Source organism: Tachyglossus aculeatus, chromosome 26 (genome assembly GCF_015852505.1).
Source record: "Tachyglossus aculeatus isolate mTacAcu1 chromosome 26, mTacAcu1.pri, whole genome shotgun sequence".
NCBI classification, from domain to species: domain Eukaryota; kingdom Metazoa; phylum Chordata; class Mammalia; order Monotremata; family Tachyglossidae; genus Tachyglossus; species Tachyglossus aculeatus.
In genome coordinates, this window is record NC_052091.1 from 7,483,215 (window position 1) to 7,498,301 (window position 15,087).

The 15,087-nt window shown below is 54.0% G+C and overlaps 1 protein-coding gene across 1 annotated transcript; it reads right to left on the reverse strand.

Moving 5' to 3' along the window:
• Positions 1 to 283: 283 nt before the first annotated feature.
• PARP16 (poly(ADP-ribose) polymerase family member 16) lies at positions 284 to 13,816 on the reverse strand. Its single transcript, XM_038767585.1, has 6 exons — positions 12,924 to 13,816; positions 9,521 to 9,658; positions 7,730 to 7,936; positions 3,604 to 3,775; positions 2,048 to 2,189; positions 284 to 1,279 (listed from the first exon to the last, which is right to left on the reverse strand). Exons 1-6 carry the CDS (start codon positions 13,284 to 13,286, stop codon positions 1,138 to 1,140), a joined length of 1,164 nt encoding a protein of 387 aa, XP_038623513.1. The 5' UTR covers positions 13,287 to 13,816; the 3' UTR covers positions 284 to 1,137.
• Between the last annotated feature and the right edge of the window lie 1,271 nt (positions 13,817 to 15,087).

Consider the following 15,087-nt stretch of genomic DNA (forward strand, 5'->3'; position numbering starts at 1 on the left):
GCAGTTGCGGGTGACCTTGCTAACAAGGAGGACGGAAGGATCCACCACTTACCTGCTGCGGCCTTGGGCATGTCACTTCACTTCTCCAGGCCTCAGTTACCTCATCTATAAAATGGGGGTAAGTCAGTAGCCCCACGTGGGACAGGGACTGCATTCCACCGGAATAGCTTGTATCTACCCCAGTGCTTAGCACATTCTACGCGCTTAACAAATACCATTAAAAGAGAGGATGGAAACAGGAGCTTTTTGAACACAACTGCGAAGCCCAAGTCAGACCAGCGGCTTGAAGGAATTAAGAAACGCCCATTTTATTGCTGGAGAAATCATCCCCTCCTCCGAAGGGTTTTACAAAAACCGCGTAATCGGCATCCGCAGCCTACGGGGAAAATTTGCCGTTCCATCTTTTTCAGAGAAGGGTCATCCATTCCCACCAGACTGGGGGAGTTGGAAGGCCGCGAGGAGATGTATCTTGAGAAGGGACACCACCGCTAACCCGACTGTCTAAACGCTCGATGGGACACGGTGAGTGGAGGGACCCCCGGGGGGATACCAAAAAATCCAATCATCCCTGCAAATGAGAACTATCGGTGGATGGAAATCCCTCGTGAGGTGAAGCTCTCGGTCCCGGCTAGTTCTCCCGAGTGGGCGACCCCTCGTATTCTGCCCGGGCAAGCGTCGGGCGGTGCTGTGGAAACCGGGCAGGCTTCCACCTTGAAAACATCAGGGCTGTTTATCCGTCGTGGCTTATGTTTACCTTTTTACATGGCACAGTCACGGTGCCAGCCACGTAAAATGCCAAGTTGGGAAGGAGGACGCTTGGGCCGCGGCCCGCGGGGAGCTGGGCCCGTTCCGAGACGGCGGCCCGCCGTCCGTCTGCCAGGAGACGCTCGTGGGGCTTTCTGGCGTCACCGGCGGGGAAATGGGGACCGGTCGCTCTCCCGGGTGAGAGCAGCTCGTCCCGGCAGTCCGGTGAAGGAGGGTCCCCGGTCAGCTCGGATATTTCGTCTCCCGCGGCTCTCCCCCCCGCCCCGCCGCCGGCCGGTTCCTCGGCCTCGTGTGACCCCCTGGGCGACCCCCGGCGTGGCGGGGAAGGGCATCGGTAGCGAAGAGCTCTGATTTCAGTCAGCCGGCGGGCCTTCATCTCTGGGCCGCGAACGCCCGGTTCCAGTAGGAGAAGGTGGGGGAGTTGGCGATGCCGACGGCGATCAGCAACAGCAGGTAGGTGCCCATCATCAGGGCGAAGAGGTGGCTGGACAGCCAGGAGGGCCAACAGGCCGGCCTGCATGAACCAACGACCGCCAACGTTTGACACCGCCTGGCACGTCCCGCGCCCAGCCCACCCCATCCCGGAGCTGGCACCCCCTTCCCCGGGGGCCTGCCCGGTGCGCTGCATCTCCAGCTCGGAGCCACCCCCGTGGGCGGCATCTCCCGGACCAAAGCTCGCCCCGGCCCTTTCCGGTCGATGTCCGGTCCTGTGGGTCACGCCGCCGGGCGCTCTTCTGTGGCCCACACTAGGCCCCCTCCTTCCATCCCAGAATGCCACCAGAGCTTAGAACAGTGCTTTGCACAAAGTAAGCGCTTAATAAATGCCATCATCATCATCACCAGAGGCCCGGTGGGGAGAAGCCGACCACCGCCCGGGCGTGAGAATCTCTGGGGCGGCCTGAGGTGTCTGACTGAATCCAGCCTTGGAGGGCAGGGCTGGGGGAGACGCCGAAGCCTGGTACGCCCATCAAAAAGGCCAAACAGTTTGAAAACCAAACAGGAGGCACAGGCAGGATTCCAGTAACTGAAAGAAGCTTCTCTTTTCATTCACCTCCCTACACCCCTGGCCAGCAAGAAATCCTCCCGCCCACCCACCCCCAAAAGCGCAAATACAGAGTAAACACGGTCACCACGAACACACACGCACAGGCACCCGTGGACATCCCTGCACACAACCACACGTGCACAGATTCACACGGGTACATGCTCTTTCCACGCGCCCGTCGACACACCCTCCTTGAACCCCCACCTCCCCCCGCCTCCCCGTGGATCCCCTTCTTACCTCTTGCACTGCTTCTGCGAATAAACGAGCAGATACCTGACCCGCAGAAGCTGATTGTTGGTGACAACAAAGTACTTGGGCGGCACCTCTCCCCCCTCGCTGTTCTTGATTCTTGCTCTTTTTCGGTCCATTTCTTCGGAATCTGCCCAAGGCGGGGGGCAAACAGTCCAAAGGTGAGGAAGGAGGGGGAGACCAGCTTTGCCGTGAGTGGGGGTGGGCGTACGCGTGAAACACATAGTCCTTGTCTCCCCCCTCTTCAAGACCCTCCAATGGTCACCCACCCTGCTCTGCAAACAAAAATGGCCCAGCATCTGCTTTAAAACTCTCAACCACCTTGCCCCCTCCCCACTTGCCGCTCTTCTACTGCAACGCGGCTGCAAACTCTGCTCCTCTAACGCCAACCTAGACACTGTGCCTCGATCTTGTCTATCTCGCCACCTATTTATTTTATTTTGTTAGTATGTTTGGTTTTGTGCTCTGTCTCCCCCTTTTAGACTGTGAGCCCACTGTCGGGTAGGGACCGTCTCTATATGTTGCCAACTTGGACTTCCCAAGCGCTTAGTCCAGTGCTCTGCACACAGTAAGCGCTCAATAAATACGATTGATTGATTGATTGATCCCTTTCCCACATCCTCCCCCTGGCCTGGAACTCCATCCTCCTCCTCCTCCTTATACACCAGACCACCACTCTTCTCAACTTCAAAGCCTTATCAAAGTCGCATCGCTTCCCGGAGGTCCTCCCGATTAAGCTCTCTTTTCCCCGGCTTCTTGCAGAGAACGGCCTAGCATAAGAGCTTGGGGTACTTCCCAAGCGCTTAGTACAGTGCTCTGCACACAGTAAGCGCTCAATAAATACGATTGATTGATTGACTGAGAGTCAGAGGACCTGTGTCCCCTTTTAGACTGTGAGCCCACTGTTGGGTAGGGACTGTATATGTTGCCAACTTGTACTTCCCAAGCGCTTAGTACAGTGCTCTGCACACAGTAAGTGCTCAATACGATTGATTGATTGATTGATTGTTCAGATCTCATCTCTGCCACTTGTCTTGCCTGGTGACCTGACACCCGTCCACGTGTTTTGTTTTGTTGTCTGTCTCCCCCTTCTAGCCTGTGAGCCCGTTGTTGGGTCGGGACCGTCTCTATATGTTGTCCAACTTGGACGTCCCGAGCGCTTAGTGCAGTGCTCTGGCACACAGTAAGCGCTCAATAAATACGATTGATTGAATGAATGAATGAATGCGAGCCAGCAGCCCCCCCAGAGTGTCCGGGACGGAGGAGTCCTGTCAAGCCCCTCGGACCCCGAGGAGAGGGTCCGGAGGAAGGATGGGGGGCGGGGGCTGACCACAGAGGCCTAGCGCTGGCAGGCCATCCAATCAATCAATCCTATTTATTGAGCGCTTACTGTGTGCAGAGCACTGTACTAAGCGCTTGGGAAGTCCAAGTTGGCAACATATAGAGACGGTCCCTACCCGACAGCGGGCTCCCAGTCTGGAAGGGTCACCCCGGCGCTCAGTCCGGGGCTCCGGCCGGCCGCGTGGCCCGCCCGCTGGACTCACTTTTCTTCTTCGCCTGGCACTTGACGTCAGGGTGGTCCACCATCTCGCAGACGGCCACGCAGCTGAGGCGCGGGCCCAGCCGACTCCGCGGCCAGCCGGCCCCGTGAGGGCTGTAAAGGAGGGCCAGGCTTAAATCGCTGCTCAGGTAGGTCCCTTCACCAAACAGGGACGTCTAGAACGGCAGGCAAACAGGGAGAAAAAACACAAAAAACACACAAACACACACACAAAAAAAGACACACATCCAATTGAAGCCACATCTCAATGCGGTGCGATCGGCCGGACACGCGGCATCTAAAACGGCTTCCCTCAGCCCTCACAGTCTCGACGGACCCCGGGGAACCGCGTTACCAAAACTTGAATGTGGACAGGAGTCGATAATAATAATAAGTCTTTTAGACTGTGAGCCCACTGTTGGGTAGGGACTGTCTCTATATGTTGCCAATTTGTACTTCCCAAGCGCTTAGTACAGTGCTCTGCACATAGTAAGCGCTCAATAAATATGATTGATGATGATGGTAATAATGGCATTTATTAAGCGCTTACTATGTGCAAAGCACTGCTCTAAGCGCTGGGGGGATACAAGGTGATGAGGTTGGCCCACGTGGGGCTCACAGTCTTCATCCCCATTTTGCAGATGAGGGAACTGAGGCCCAGAGAAGTGAAGTGACTGGCCCAAAGTCACCCAGCTGACAAGTGACAGAGCCGGCATTTGAACCCATGACCTCTGACTCCAAAGTCCAGGCTCTTGTAGAAGCAGCATGGCTCAGTGGAAAGAGCCCGGGCTTTGGAGTCAGAGGTCATGGGTTCAAATCCCAGCTCAGTCAATTGCCAGCTGTGTGGCTTTGGACAAGTCACTTCACTTCTCTGGGCCTCAGTTACCTCATCTGTAAAATGGGGATTAAGAGTATGAGCCCCCCGTGGGACAACCTGATCACCTTGTAACCCACCCAGTGCTTAGAACAGTGCTCTGCACATAGTAAGCGCTTAATAAATGCTATCATTATCATTATTATTATTATTATTTCCCACTGAGCCATGCTGCTTCTAAGTGTCAAGTCGTCAGGACAAGTAGAATTAAAGCTAAACGCGCATCATCCAAGTGGGCACTTAGATACCACTACTAGAGAGGCAGTGTGGCTCAGTGGAAAGAGCCCGGGCTTTGGGGTCAGAGGTCGTGGGTTCAAATCCCAGCTCTGCCAATTCATTCATTCATTCAAATTTATTGAGCGCTTACTGCGTGCAGAGCACTGTATTAAGGGCTTGGGAAGTCCAAGTTGGCAACATATAGAGACGGTCCCTACCCAACAGTGGGCTCACTGTCTAGAAGGGGGAGACAGAGAACAAAACAAAGCATACGAACAAAATAAATAGAATATGTACAAATAAAATAAATAATAGTCATTCATTCATTCAATATTTATTGAGCGCTTACTGCGTGCAGAGCACTGTACTAAGCGCTTGGGAAGTCCAAGTTGGCAACAGAGAGAGACGGTCCCTACCCAAAAACGGTTCCATTCCAGGGTCTCCTCCTTGCCGGCTGTGAGACCTTGGGCAAGTCGCTTCACTTCTCTGGGCCTCAGTTCCCTCAACTGGAAAATGGGGATTGAGACCGTGAGCCCCACATGGGATATGGACTGTGTCCAACCTACTTTGCTGGTCTCCACCCCAGTGTTTAATACAGCGCCCGGCCCGTAATAAGCGCTTAACAGACATCACAATTACAGCGCGGCTCAGTGGAAAGAGCCCGGGCTTTGGGGTCAGAAGTCGTGGGTTCAAATCCCAGCTCTGCCAATTCATTCAATCCTATTTATTGAGCACTTACTGCGTGCAGAGCACTGTACTAAGCGCTTGGGAAGTCCAAGTTGGCAACATAGAGAGACGGTCCCTACCCAAAAACGGTTCCATTCCAGGGTCTCCTCCTTGTCTGCTGTGTGACCTTGGGCAAGTCCCTTCACTTCTCTGGGCCTCAGTTCCCTCAACTGGAAAATGGGGATTGAGACCGTGAGCCCCACATGGGACACGGACCGTGTCCAACCTGCTTTGCTCGTTTCACCCCAGTGTTTAATACAGCGCCCGGCCTGTAATAAGCGCTTAACAAACATCACAATTACAGTGTGGCTCAGTGGAAAGAGCCCGGGCTTTGGGGTCAGAGGTCGTGGGTTCAAATCCCAGCTCTGCCAATTCATTCAATCCTATTTATTGAGCACTTACTGTGTACAGAGCACTGTACTAAGCGCTTGGGAAGTCCAAATTGGCAACATAGAGAGACGGTCCCTACCCAAAAACAGTTCCATTCCAGGGTCTCCTCCTTGCCTGCTGTGAGACCTTGGGCAAGTCGCTTCACTTCTCTGGGCCTCAGTTCCCTCAACTGGAAAATGGGGATTGAGACCGTGAGCCCCACATGGGACACGGACTGTGTCCGACCTGCTTTGCTCGTCTCCACCCCAGTGTTTAATACAGCGCCCGGCCCGTAATAAGCGCTTAACAGACATCACAATTACAGCGTGGCTCAGTGGAAAGAGCCCGGGGTTTGGGGTCAGGGGTCATGGGTTCAAATCCCAGCTCTGCCAATTCATTCAATCCTATTTATTGAGCGCTTACTGCGTGCAGAGCACTGTACTAAGCGCTTGGGAAGTCCAAGTTGGCAACATAGAGAGACGGTCCCTACCCAAAAACGGTTCCATTCCAGGGTCTCCTCCTTGCCTGCTGTGTGACCTTGGGCAAGTCGCTTCACTTCTCTGGGCCTCAGTTCCTTCAACTGGAAAATGGGGATTGAGACCGTGAGCCCCACATGGGACCCGGACTGTGTCCGACCTGCTTTGCTCGTCTCCACCCCAGTGCTTAATACAGTGCCCGGCCCGTAATAAGTGCTTAACAGACATCACAATTACAGCGTGGCTCAGTGGAAAGAGCCTGGGCTTTGGAGTTGGGGGTCATGGGTTCAAATCCCGGCTCCGCCAATTAGCTGTGTGACGTTGGGCAAGTCGCTTCACTTCTATGGGCCTCGGTTCCCTCAACTGGAAAATGGGGATTGAGACCGTGAGCCCCACATGGGACACGGACCGTGTCCAACCTGCTTTGCTCGTTTCACCCCAGTGTTTAATACAGCGCCCGGCCCGTAATAAGCGCTTAACAGACATCACAATTACAGCATGGCTCAGTGGAAAGAGCCTGGGCTTTGGAGTCAGAGGTTGTGGGTTCAAATCCCAGCTCTGCCAATTCATTCAATCCTATTTATTGAGCACTTACTGTGTACAGAGCACTGTACTAAGCGCTTGGGAAGTCCAAGTTGGCAACATAGAGAGACGGTCCCTACCCAAAAACGGTTCCATTCCAGGGTCTCCTCCTTGCCGGCTGTGAGACCTTGGGCAAGTCGCTTCACTTCTCTGGGCCTCAGTTCCCTCAACTGGAAAATGGGGATTGAGACCGTGAGCCCCCCATGTGACCCGGACTGTGTCCGACCTGCTTTGCTCGTCTCCACTCCAGTGTTCAATACAGCGCCCGGCCCGTAATAAGCGCTTAACAGACATCACAATTACAGCGTGGCTCAGTGGAAAGAGCCCGGGCTTTGGAGTCGGGGGTCATGGGTTCAAATCCCAGCTCCACCAATTGTCAGCTGTGTGATGCTGGGCAAGTCGCTTCACTTCTCTGGGCCTCAGTTCCCTCAACTGGAAAATGGGGATTGAGACCGTGAGCCCCCCATGGGACCCGGACTGTGTCCGACCTGCTTTGCTTGTCTCCACCCCAGTGTTTAATACAGCGCCCGGCCCGTAATAAGCGCTTAACAGACATCACAATTACAGCGTGGCTCAGTGGAAAGAGCCCGGGCTTTGGAGTCGGGGGTCGTGGGTTCAAATCCCGGCTCCGCCAGACGGGGATGGGAACTGAAGCCCAGGGAAGCAAAGCGCTTGCCCGAGGTCCGCCGGGATGAGAACCCGGCTCCTTCCGCCTCCCGGGCCTGCGTTATTCCCACAGCGCGACGCTTTTTAGACCGCGAGCCCACTGTTGGGTGGGGACCGTCTCTATATGTTGCCAACTTGGACTTCCCAAGCGCTTAGTACAGTGCTCTGCACGCGGTAAGCGCTCAATAAATACGACTGATTCCGCCGGGAAGATCCCTTACCTTGTTTAAGTGGCAGTGCAGGCCGTTGTGGAGGATCGAGTGGAAGTTCTCCAGGCGGCTGCCGTGGAAGGCGTAGATCAGGTCCCTGTCGCCCCTGGTCTCGTTGAACTTGGCGTTCAGGGGGTCGGAGTACACGATTTCAAAGAGGAAGTCGGGGGGTGGCACCGGGGTTCCCGACATTCCGGTCAGCTCCTGGATCTTCGCGAACTGGGAAGCAGCCGGGCATTAATAATAATGATAATGGCATTTGGTAAGCGCTTACTACGTGCAAAGCACTGCTCTAAGCGCTTGGGAAGTCCCAGTTGGCAACATCTAGAGACGGTCCCTACCCAACAGCGGGCTCACGGTCTAGAAGGGGGAGACAGAGGACAAAACATATTCACAAAATAAAATAACTAGAATAGATATGTACAAGTAAAATAAATAGAGTAATAAATCTGTACAAACATATATACATATATACAGGTGCTGTGGGGAAGGGAAGGAGGTAAGGCCGGGGGGGGATGGAGAGGAAGGAGGGGGCTCCTTCACCAACTTGGAGCGCTCAATAAATACGATTGAATGAATAAATGAAGTCACTTCATTTCTCTGTGCCTCAGTTACCTCGTCTGTCAAATGGGGATTAAAACTGTGAGCCCCCCGGGGGACAACCTGATCACCTTGTAACCTCCCCAGCGCTTAGAATGGTGCTCTGCACATAGCAAGCGCTTAATAAATGGCATCATTATTATTCAAGCCCCGGCTCCACCAAGGGTCAGCTGTGTGACTCTGGGCAAGCCACTTCACTTCTCTGTGCCTCAGTTACCTCGTCTGTCAAATGGAGATTAAAACTGTGAGCCCCCCGGGGGACAACCTGATCACCTTGTAACCTCCCCAGCGCTTAGAACGGTGCTTGGCACATAGCAAGCGCTTAATAAATGGCATCATTATTATTCAAGCCCCGGCTGCACCAAGTGTCAGCTGTGTGACTCTGGGCAAGTCACTTCACTTCTCTGGGCCTCAGTTACCTCGTCTGTCAAATGGGGATTAAAACTGTGAGCCCCCCGGGGGACAAGCTGATCACCTTGTAACCTCCCCAGCGCTTAGGACGGTGCTTTGCACATAGTAAGCGCTTAATAAATGGCATCATTATTATTCAAGCCCCGGCTCCACCAAATGTCAGCTGTGTGACTTTGGGCAAGCCACTTTACTTCTCTGGGCCTCAGTTACCTCGTCTGTCAAATGGGGATTAAAACTGTGAGCCCCCCGGGGGACAACCTGATCACCTTGTAACCTCCCCAGCGCTTAGAACGGTGCTTTGCACATAGCAAGCGCTTAATAAATGGCATCATCATCATCAATCGTATTTATTGAGCGCTTACCATGTGCAGAGCACTGTACTAAGCGCTTGGGAAGTACAAATTGGCAACATATAGAGACAGTCCCTACCCAACAGTGGGCTCACAGTCTAAAAATGCGCTTACAACGATGCTTTGCACACAGTAAGCGCTTACTAAATGCCCTCATCATGATTATTATTATTATTACACGGGGAACGGGTGTCAGAGCCGGAATTCGAACCCGGGACCTCCGACTTTGAAGACGGCGGCTCCCCCGTCGCCCCCACGTACCGATCTTACCACGACGGAAGCCCAAGACTCATTTCCTACCCACGGGCAGCTTCCAGTCCCACAGGGAGGGCAGCACGCTCGAAGTGGTTGGCACGTAATGAACACCACCGCTATTATCAACCCTAACAAATACCAAACACACCCAATCCCGCATCCGGGAAAAAACAAAAACACACCTTACCTCCGTTTTGCTTGTACTCTGGAGGGTAAAAACCTTTGAGGATAAGATCCAGCCGAGGAGATTCCATACTCTTTGATCCCTGTCCGTTCCAGACTGCAGGAGTTCCTTGAGGTTTGGCAACAGGTCAATGTCCGCGAGCTAAAACGAGAAAAGTCTCGCTTGTTTCAGCCAAGGACAAGTATTTACAACCCAGGGGCCCACGGGGTGCAGAGAACGGACCCAAGCATTTGGAAAAACATGCTAGACAGACCCAAAATAACATTTCCTGAACTCTGGACAGCCATGACCGAAACAGAAATTTTGGGAAATAATAATAATAATAATAATAATAATAATGACGGCATTTATTAAGCGCTTACTACGTGCCAAGCCCCGTTCTAAGCGCCGGGGGAGATGCAAGGTAATCGGGTTGTCCCAGCTGGGCCTCCCAGTCTTCATCCCCGTTTTCCGGATGAGGTAACGGAGGCCCAGGGAAGTGAAGTGACTTGCCCAGAGTCACACGGCGGAGCCAGGATTCGAACCCACGACCTCTGACTCCCAAGCCCGGGCTCTTTCCACTGAGCCACACTGCTTCTAATGATGCTTAAATAATGGAGATAACCCCATGACAAAGGTCATTGGGGCTCAGAGAAGTGAAATGACTTGCCCAAGGTCACACCGCAAGGACGTGGCGGAGCCAGGATTAGAACCCAGGTCCTCTGATTCCCAGGCCAGTGCTCTTTCCCCGAGTCCACGCTGCTTCTTCCGAAACATTTGGGTTCTCTAGGGTGTAAGCTCGTAATAATAATAACATTAATGGTGGCATTTGTTAAGCGCTTACTATGTGCGAAGCACGATGGGCAGGGAGTTTTCATTCATTCATTCAATCGTATTTATTGAGCGCTTACTGTGTGCAGAGCACTGGACTAAGCGCTTGGGAAGTCCACCCAACATCTAGAGACGGTCCCTACCCAACAGAGGGCTCACAGTCTAGAAGGGGGAGACAGACAGCAAAACAAAACATATTAACAAAACAAAATAAATAGAATAGTAAACACGTACAAGTAAAATAGAGTAATAAATCTGTGCAAACATATATACAGGTGCTGTGGGGAGGGGAAGGAGGTAGGGTGGGGGGGATGGGGGAGAGGCCAGAGGTCATGGGTTCAAATCCCGGCTCCACCACTTGTCAGCTGGGTGACTTTGGGCCAGTCACTTCACTTCTCTGGGCCTCAGTTACTTCATCTGTAAAATGGGGATGAAGGCTGGGAGCCCCCAGCCTGATCACCTTGTAACCTCCCCAGTGCTTAGAACAGTGCTTGGCACATGGTAAGCGCTTAATACCATCATTATTATTATTCTCTGGGCCTCAGCGACCTCATCTGTAAAATGGGGATGAAGAATGTGAGCCCAACCGGGGGACAACCCGATCGCCTTGTAACCTCCCCAGCGCTTAGAACAGTGCTTGGCACATAGTAAGTGCTTAACAAATACCATCATTATTATTATTATTATTCTCTGGGCCTCAACGACCTCATCTGTAAAATGGGGATGAAGACTGCGAGCCCGCCGGGGGACAACCTGATCGCCTTGTAACCTCCCCAGCGCTTAGAACAGTGCTTGGCACATCGTAAGCGCTTAATACCATCATTATTACTATTCTCTGGGCCTCAGCGACCTCATCTGTAAAATGGGGATGAAGGCTGGGAGCCCCTCGTGGGACAACCTGATCGCCTTGTAACCTCCCCAGCGCTTAGAACAGTGCTTGGCACATGGTAAGCACTTAATACCATCATTATTATTATTCTCTGGGCCTCAGCGACCTCATCTGTAAAATGGGGATGAAGACTGGGAGCCCGCCGGGGGACAACCTGATCGCCTCGTAACCTCCCCAGCGCTTAGAACAGTGCTTGGCACCTAGTAAGCGCTTAATACCATCATTATTATTCTTCTCTGGGCCTCATCTGTAAAATGGGGATGAAGACTGGGAGCCTGCCGGGGGACAACCTGATCGCCTTGCAACCTCCCCAGCGCTTAGAACAGCGCTTGGCACCTAGTAAGCGCTTAATACCATCATTATTATTCTTCTCTGGGCCTCATCTGTAAAATGGGGATGAAGACTGGGAGCCCGCCGGGGGACAACCTGATCGCCTTGTAACCTCCCCAGTGCTTAGAACAGTGCTTGGCACCTAGTAAGCGCTTAATACCATCATTATTATTATTCTCTGGGCCCCAGTGCTTAGAACAGTGCTTGGCATAGAGTAAGCGCTTAATACCATCATTATTATTATTCTCTGGGCCTCATCTGTAAAATGGGGATGAAGACTGGGAGCCCACCGGGGGACAGTCTGATTGCATTGTAAGCTCCCCAGTGCTCAGAACAGTGCTTGACACATAGTAAGCGCTTAATACTATCATTATTATTATTCTCTGGGCCTCATCTGTAAAATGGGGATGAAGACTGGGAGCCCACCAGGGGACAAGCTGATCGCCTTGCAACCTCCCCAGCGCTTAGAACAATGCTTGGCACCTAGTAAGCGCTTAATACCATCATTATTATTCTTCTCTGGGCCTCATCTGTAAAATGGGGATGAAGACTGGCAGCCCGCCGGGGGACAACCTGATCGCCTCGTAACCTCCCCAGCGCTTAGGACAGTGTTTGGCACATAGTAAGCGCTTAATACCATCATTATTATTATTCTCTGGGCCTCAGTGACCTCATCTGTAAAATGGGGGTGAAGACTGGGAGCCCCTTGTGGGACAACCTGATCGCCTTGTAACCTCCCCAGCGCTTAGAACAGCGCTTGGCACATGGTAAGCGCTTAATACCATCATTATTCTTCTTCTCTGGGCCTCATCTGTAAAATGGGGATGAAGACTGGGAGCCGCCGGGAGACAACCTGATCACCTTGTCACGTTCCCAGCGCTTAGAACAGTGCTTGGCACATAGTAAGCGCTTAATACCATCATTATTATTATTCTCTGGGCCTCATCTGTAAAATGGGGATGAAGACTGGGAGCCCGCCGGGGGACAACCTGATCGCCTTGTAACCTCCCCAGCGCTTAGAACAGTGCTTGGCAACTAGTAAGCGCTTAATACCATCATTATTATTATTCTCTGGGCCTCATCTGTAAAATGGGGATGAAGACTGGGAGCCCGCTGGGGGACAACCTGATCGCCTTGTAACCTCCCCAGCGCTTAGGACAGTGCTTGGCACCTAGTAAGCGCTTAATACCATCATTATTATTATTCTCTGGGCCTCATCTGTAAAATGGGGATGAAGACTGGGAGCCCGCTGGGGGACAACCTGATCGCCTTGTAACCGCCCCAGCGCTTAGAGCAGTGCTTGGCACCTAGTAAGCGCTTAATACATGTCCTTATTATTATGATTATGATTATTATTATGACTATTATTGTCATTACCAGGGCGTCGAAGTCCTGGCGGTAGTCCGGGGGGCAGGGCCTGAGGGCGGAGTGCCTGCGGAAGGTGTGAGCCGCGGCCCATACCAGGCTGCACCGCAAGTCGGCGCTCCACACGTCCCCCGACGCGGACGCCAGCACGCGCCTGCGCACTCCCTCCACACTCCCCTCTCCTCCGGGGACCTCGGGCCCCCCGAGGCGCCTGCACACTCCCTCCACGCTCCCCTCTCCCTCTGGCCCCCTGGTGCGCGTGCGCAACCCCTCCGTACTCCCCTGGGCCCCCTCACGCCCTTTGGCGCGCGTGCGCAATCCCTCCGCACTCCCCTCCGACTCGGGACCCCCGGCGCGCCTGCGCACTCCCTCCATACTCCCCTCTCCTCCGGGGACCTCGGGCCCCTTTGCGCGCGTGCGCAATCCTTCCGCACTCCCCTCCCCCTCGGGCCCCCCGGCGCGCGTGCGCAATCCTTTCACACTCCCCTCCTCCTCGGGGACCCCGAGCCCCCCAGCCCCCTCGGACCCCCGGGCGCGCGTGCGCAATCCATCCGCACTCTCCTCTTCCTCGGGCCCCCCGACGCGCCTGCGCACTCCTTCCACACTCCCCTCTCCGGGGACCTCGGGCCCCCTGGCACGCGTGCGCAATCCTTCCGCACTCCCCTCTCCCTCGGGCCCCCTGGTGCGCGCGCGCAACCCCTCCGCACTCCCCTCGGCGTCCTCAGGCCCCTTGGCGCGCGTGCGCAACCCATCCGCACTCCCCTCCCACTCGGGGCCCCCGGCGCGCGTGCGCACTCCATCCACACTCCCCTCTCCTCCGGGGACCCCGGGTCCCCCGACGCCCTCGGACTCCCTGGCGCGCGTGCGCAATCCTTCCGCACTCCCCTCTCCCTCGGGCCCCCTGGTGCGCATGCGCAATCCATCCGCACTCTCCTCTCCCCCGGGCCCTTCGGGCCCCCCGACCCCATCGGGCCCCCCGGCGCGCGTGCGCAATCCCTCCACCCTCCCCTCGCCCTCGGGGACCCCGGGCCCCCTGGTGCGCGTGCGCAATCCCACCGCACTCGCCTGCCCCTGGGGTCCCCGGGCCCCCCGACGCCCTCGGACCCCCTGGCGCGCGTGCGCAATCCCACCGCGCACTCCTCTCCCTAGGGCCTCCTGGCGCGCGTGCGCAATCCTTCCGCACCACCCTCGCCCCCAGGCCCCCCGGCGCGCGTGCGCATTCCCTCCGCACTCCCCTCGGGCCCCCTGGTGCGCATGCGCACTCCATTGTCCCCGGCCCCTCAGGCCCCTGGCGCGCATGCGCAATCCATCCGCACTCCCCTCAGGCGCGCGCATCCCCGCTGAAGATCCCGCTCTGAGCTGCCTCACACCATTCATTCAGTCATCCATTCATTCAATCAATCGTATTTCATTCATTCATCCATTAAAAAGTATTTATTCATTCATTCATTCAATCGTATTTATTGAGCACTTACTGCGTGGAGAGCACTCTACTAAGCGCTTGGGAAGTCCAAGTTGGCAATCAATCAATCAATCGATCAATCGTATTTATTGAGCACTTACTGTGTGCAGAGCACTGTACTAAGCGCTTGGGAAGTCCAAGTTGGCAATCAATCAATCAATCAATCGTACTTATTGAGCGCTTATTGTGTGCAGAGCACTTTACTAAGCGCTTGGGAAGTCCAAGTTGGCAATCAATCATTTATTGAGCGCTTCCTGTGTGCAGAGCACTGTACTAAGCGCTTGGGAAGTCCAAGTTAGCAACATAGACGGTCAGGCTCACAGTCTAGAAGGGGGAGACAGACATAAAAGCAAAACATGTAGACAGGTGTCAAAACCGTCGGAATAAATAATAATAATAATGACATTTATAATCAATCAATCAATAGTATTTATTGAGCACTTACTGTGTGCAGAGCACTGTACTAAGCGCTTGGGAAGTACAAGTTGGCAACATACAGAGACAGCCCTTACCCAACAGTGGGCTCACAGTCTTTAAGGGGGAGACAGAGGACAAAACCAAACATATTAACAAAATCAAATAAATAGAATCGATATGTACAAGTAAAATAAATAAATAAATAGAGTAATAAATATGTACAAACATATATACTTATATACAGGTCCAAAGCCCGGGCTCTTTCCACTGAGCCACGCTGTGAACCCCAGCCACGCA

What these genes read in the sequence shown, in the direction of transcription:
- PARP16 (XM_038767585.1), bottom strand. Translation starts at nt 13,286, where the DNA reads ATGGAGGGAGTGCGCAGGCGCGCCGGGGGTCCCGAGTCGGAGGGGAGT. An exon ending in AGAGTACAAGCAAAACGGAG is followed by an intron (nt 7,937 to 9,520) that starts GTAAGGTGTGTT and finishes GCTGCTTCCCAG; the next exon opens with TTCGCGAAGATCCAGGAGCT. An exon ending in TCGCAGAAGCAGTGCAAGAG is followed by an intron (nt 1,280 to 2,047) that starts GTAAGAAGGGGA and finishes TGGTTCATGCAG; the next exon opens with GCCGGCCTGTTGGCCCTCCT.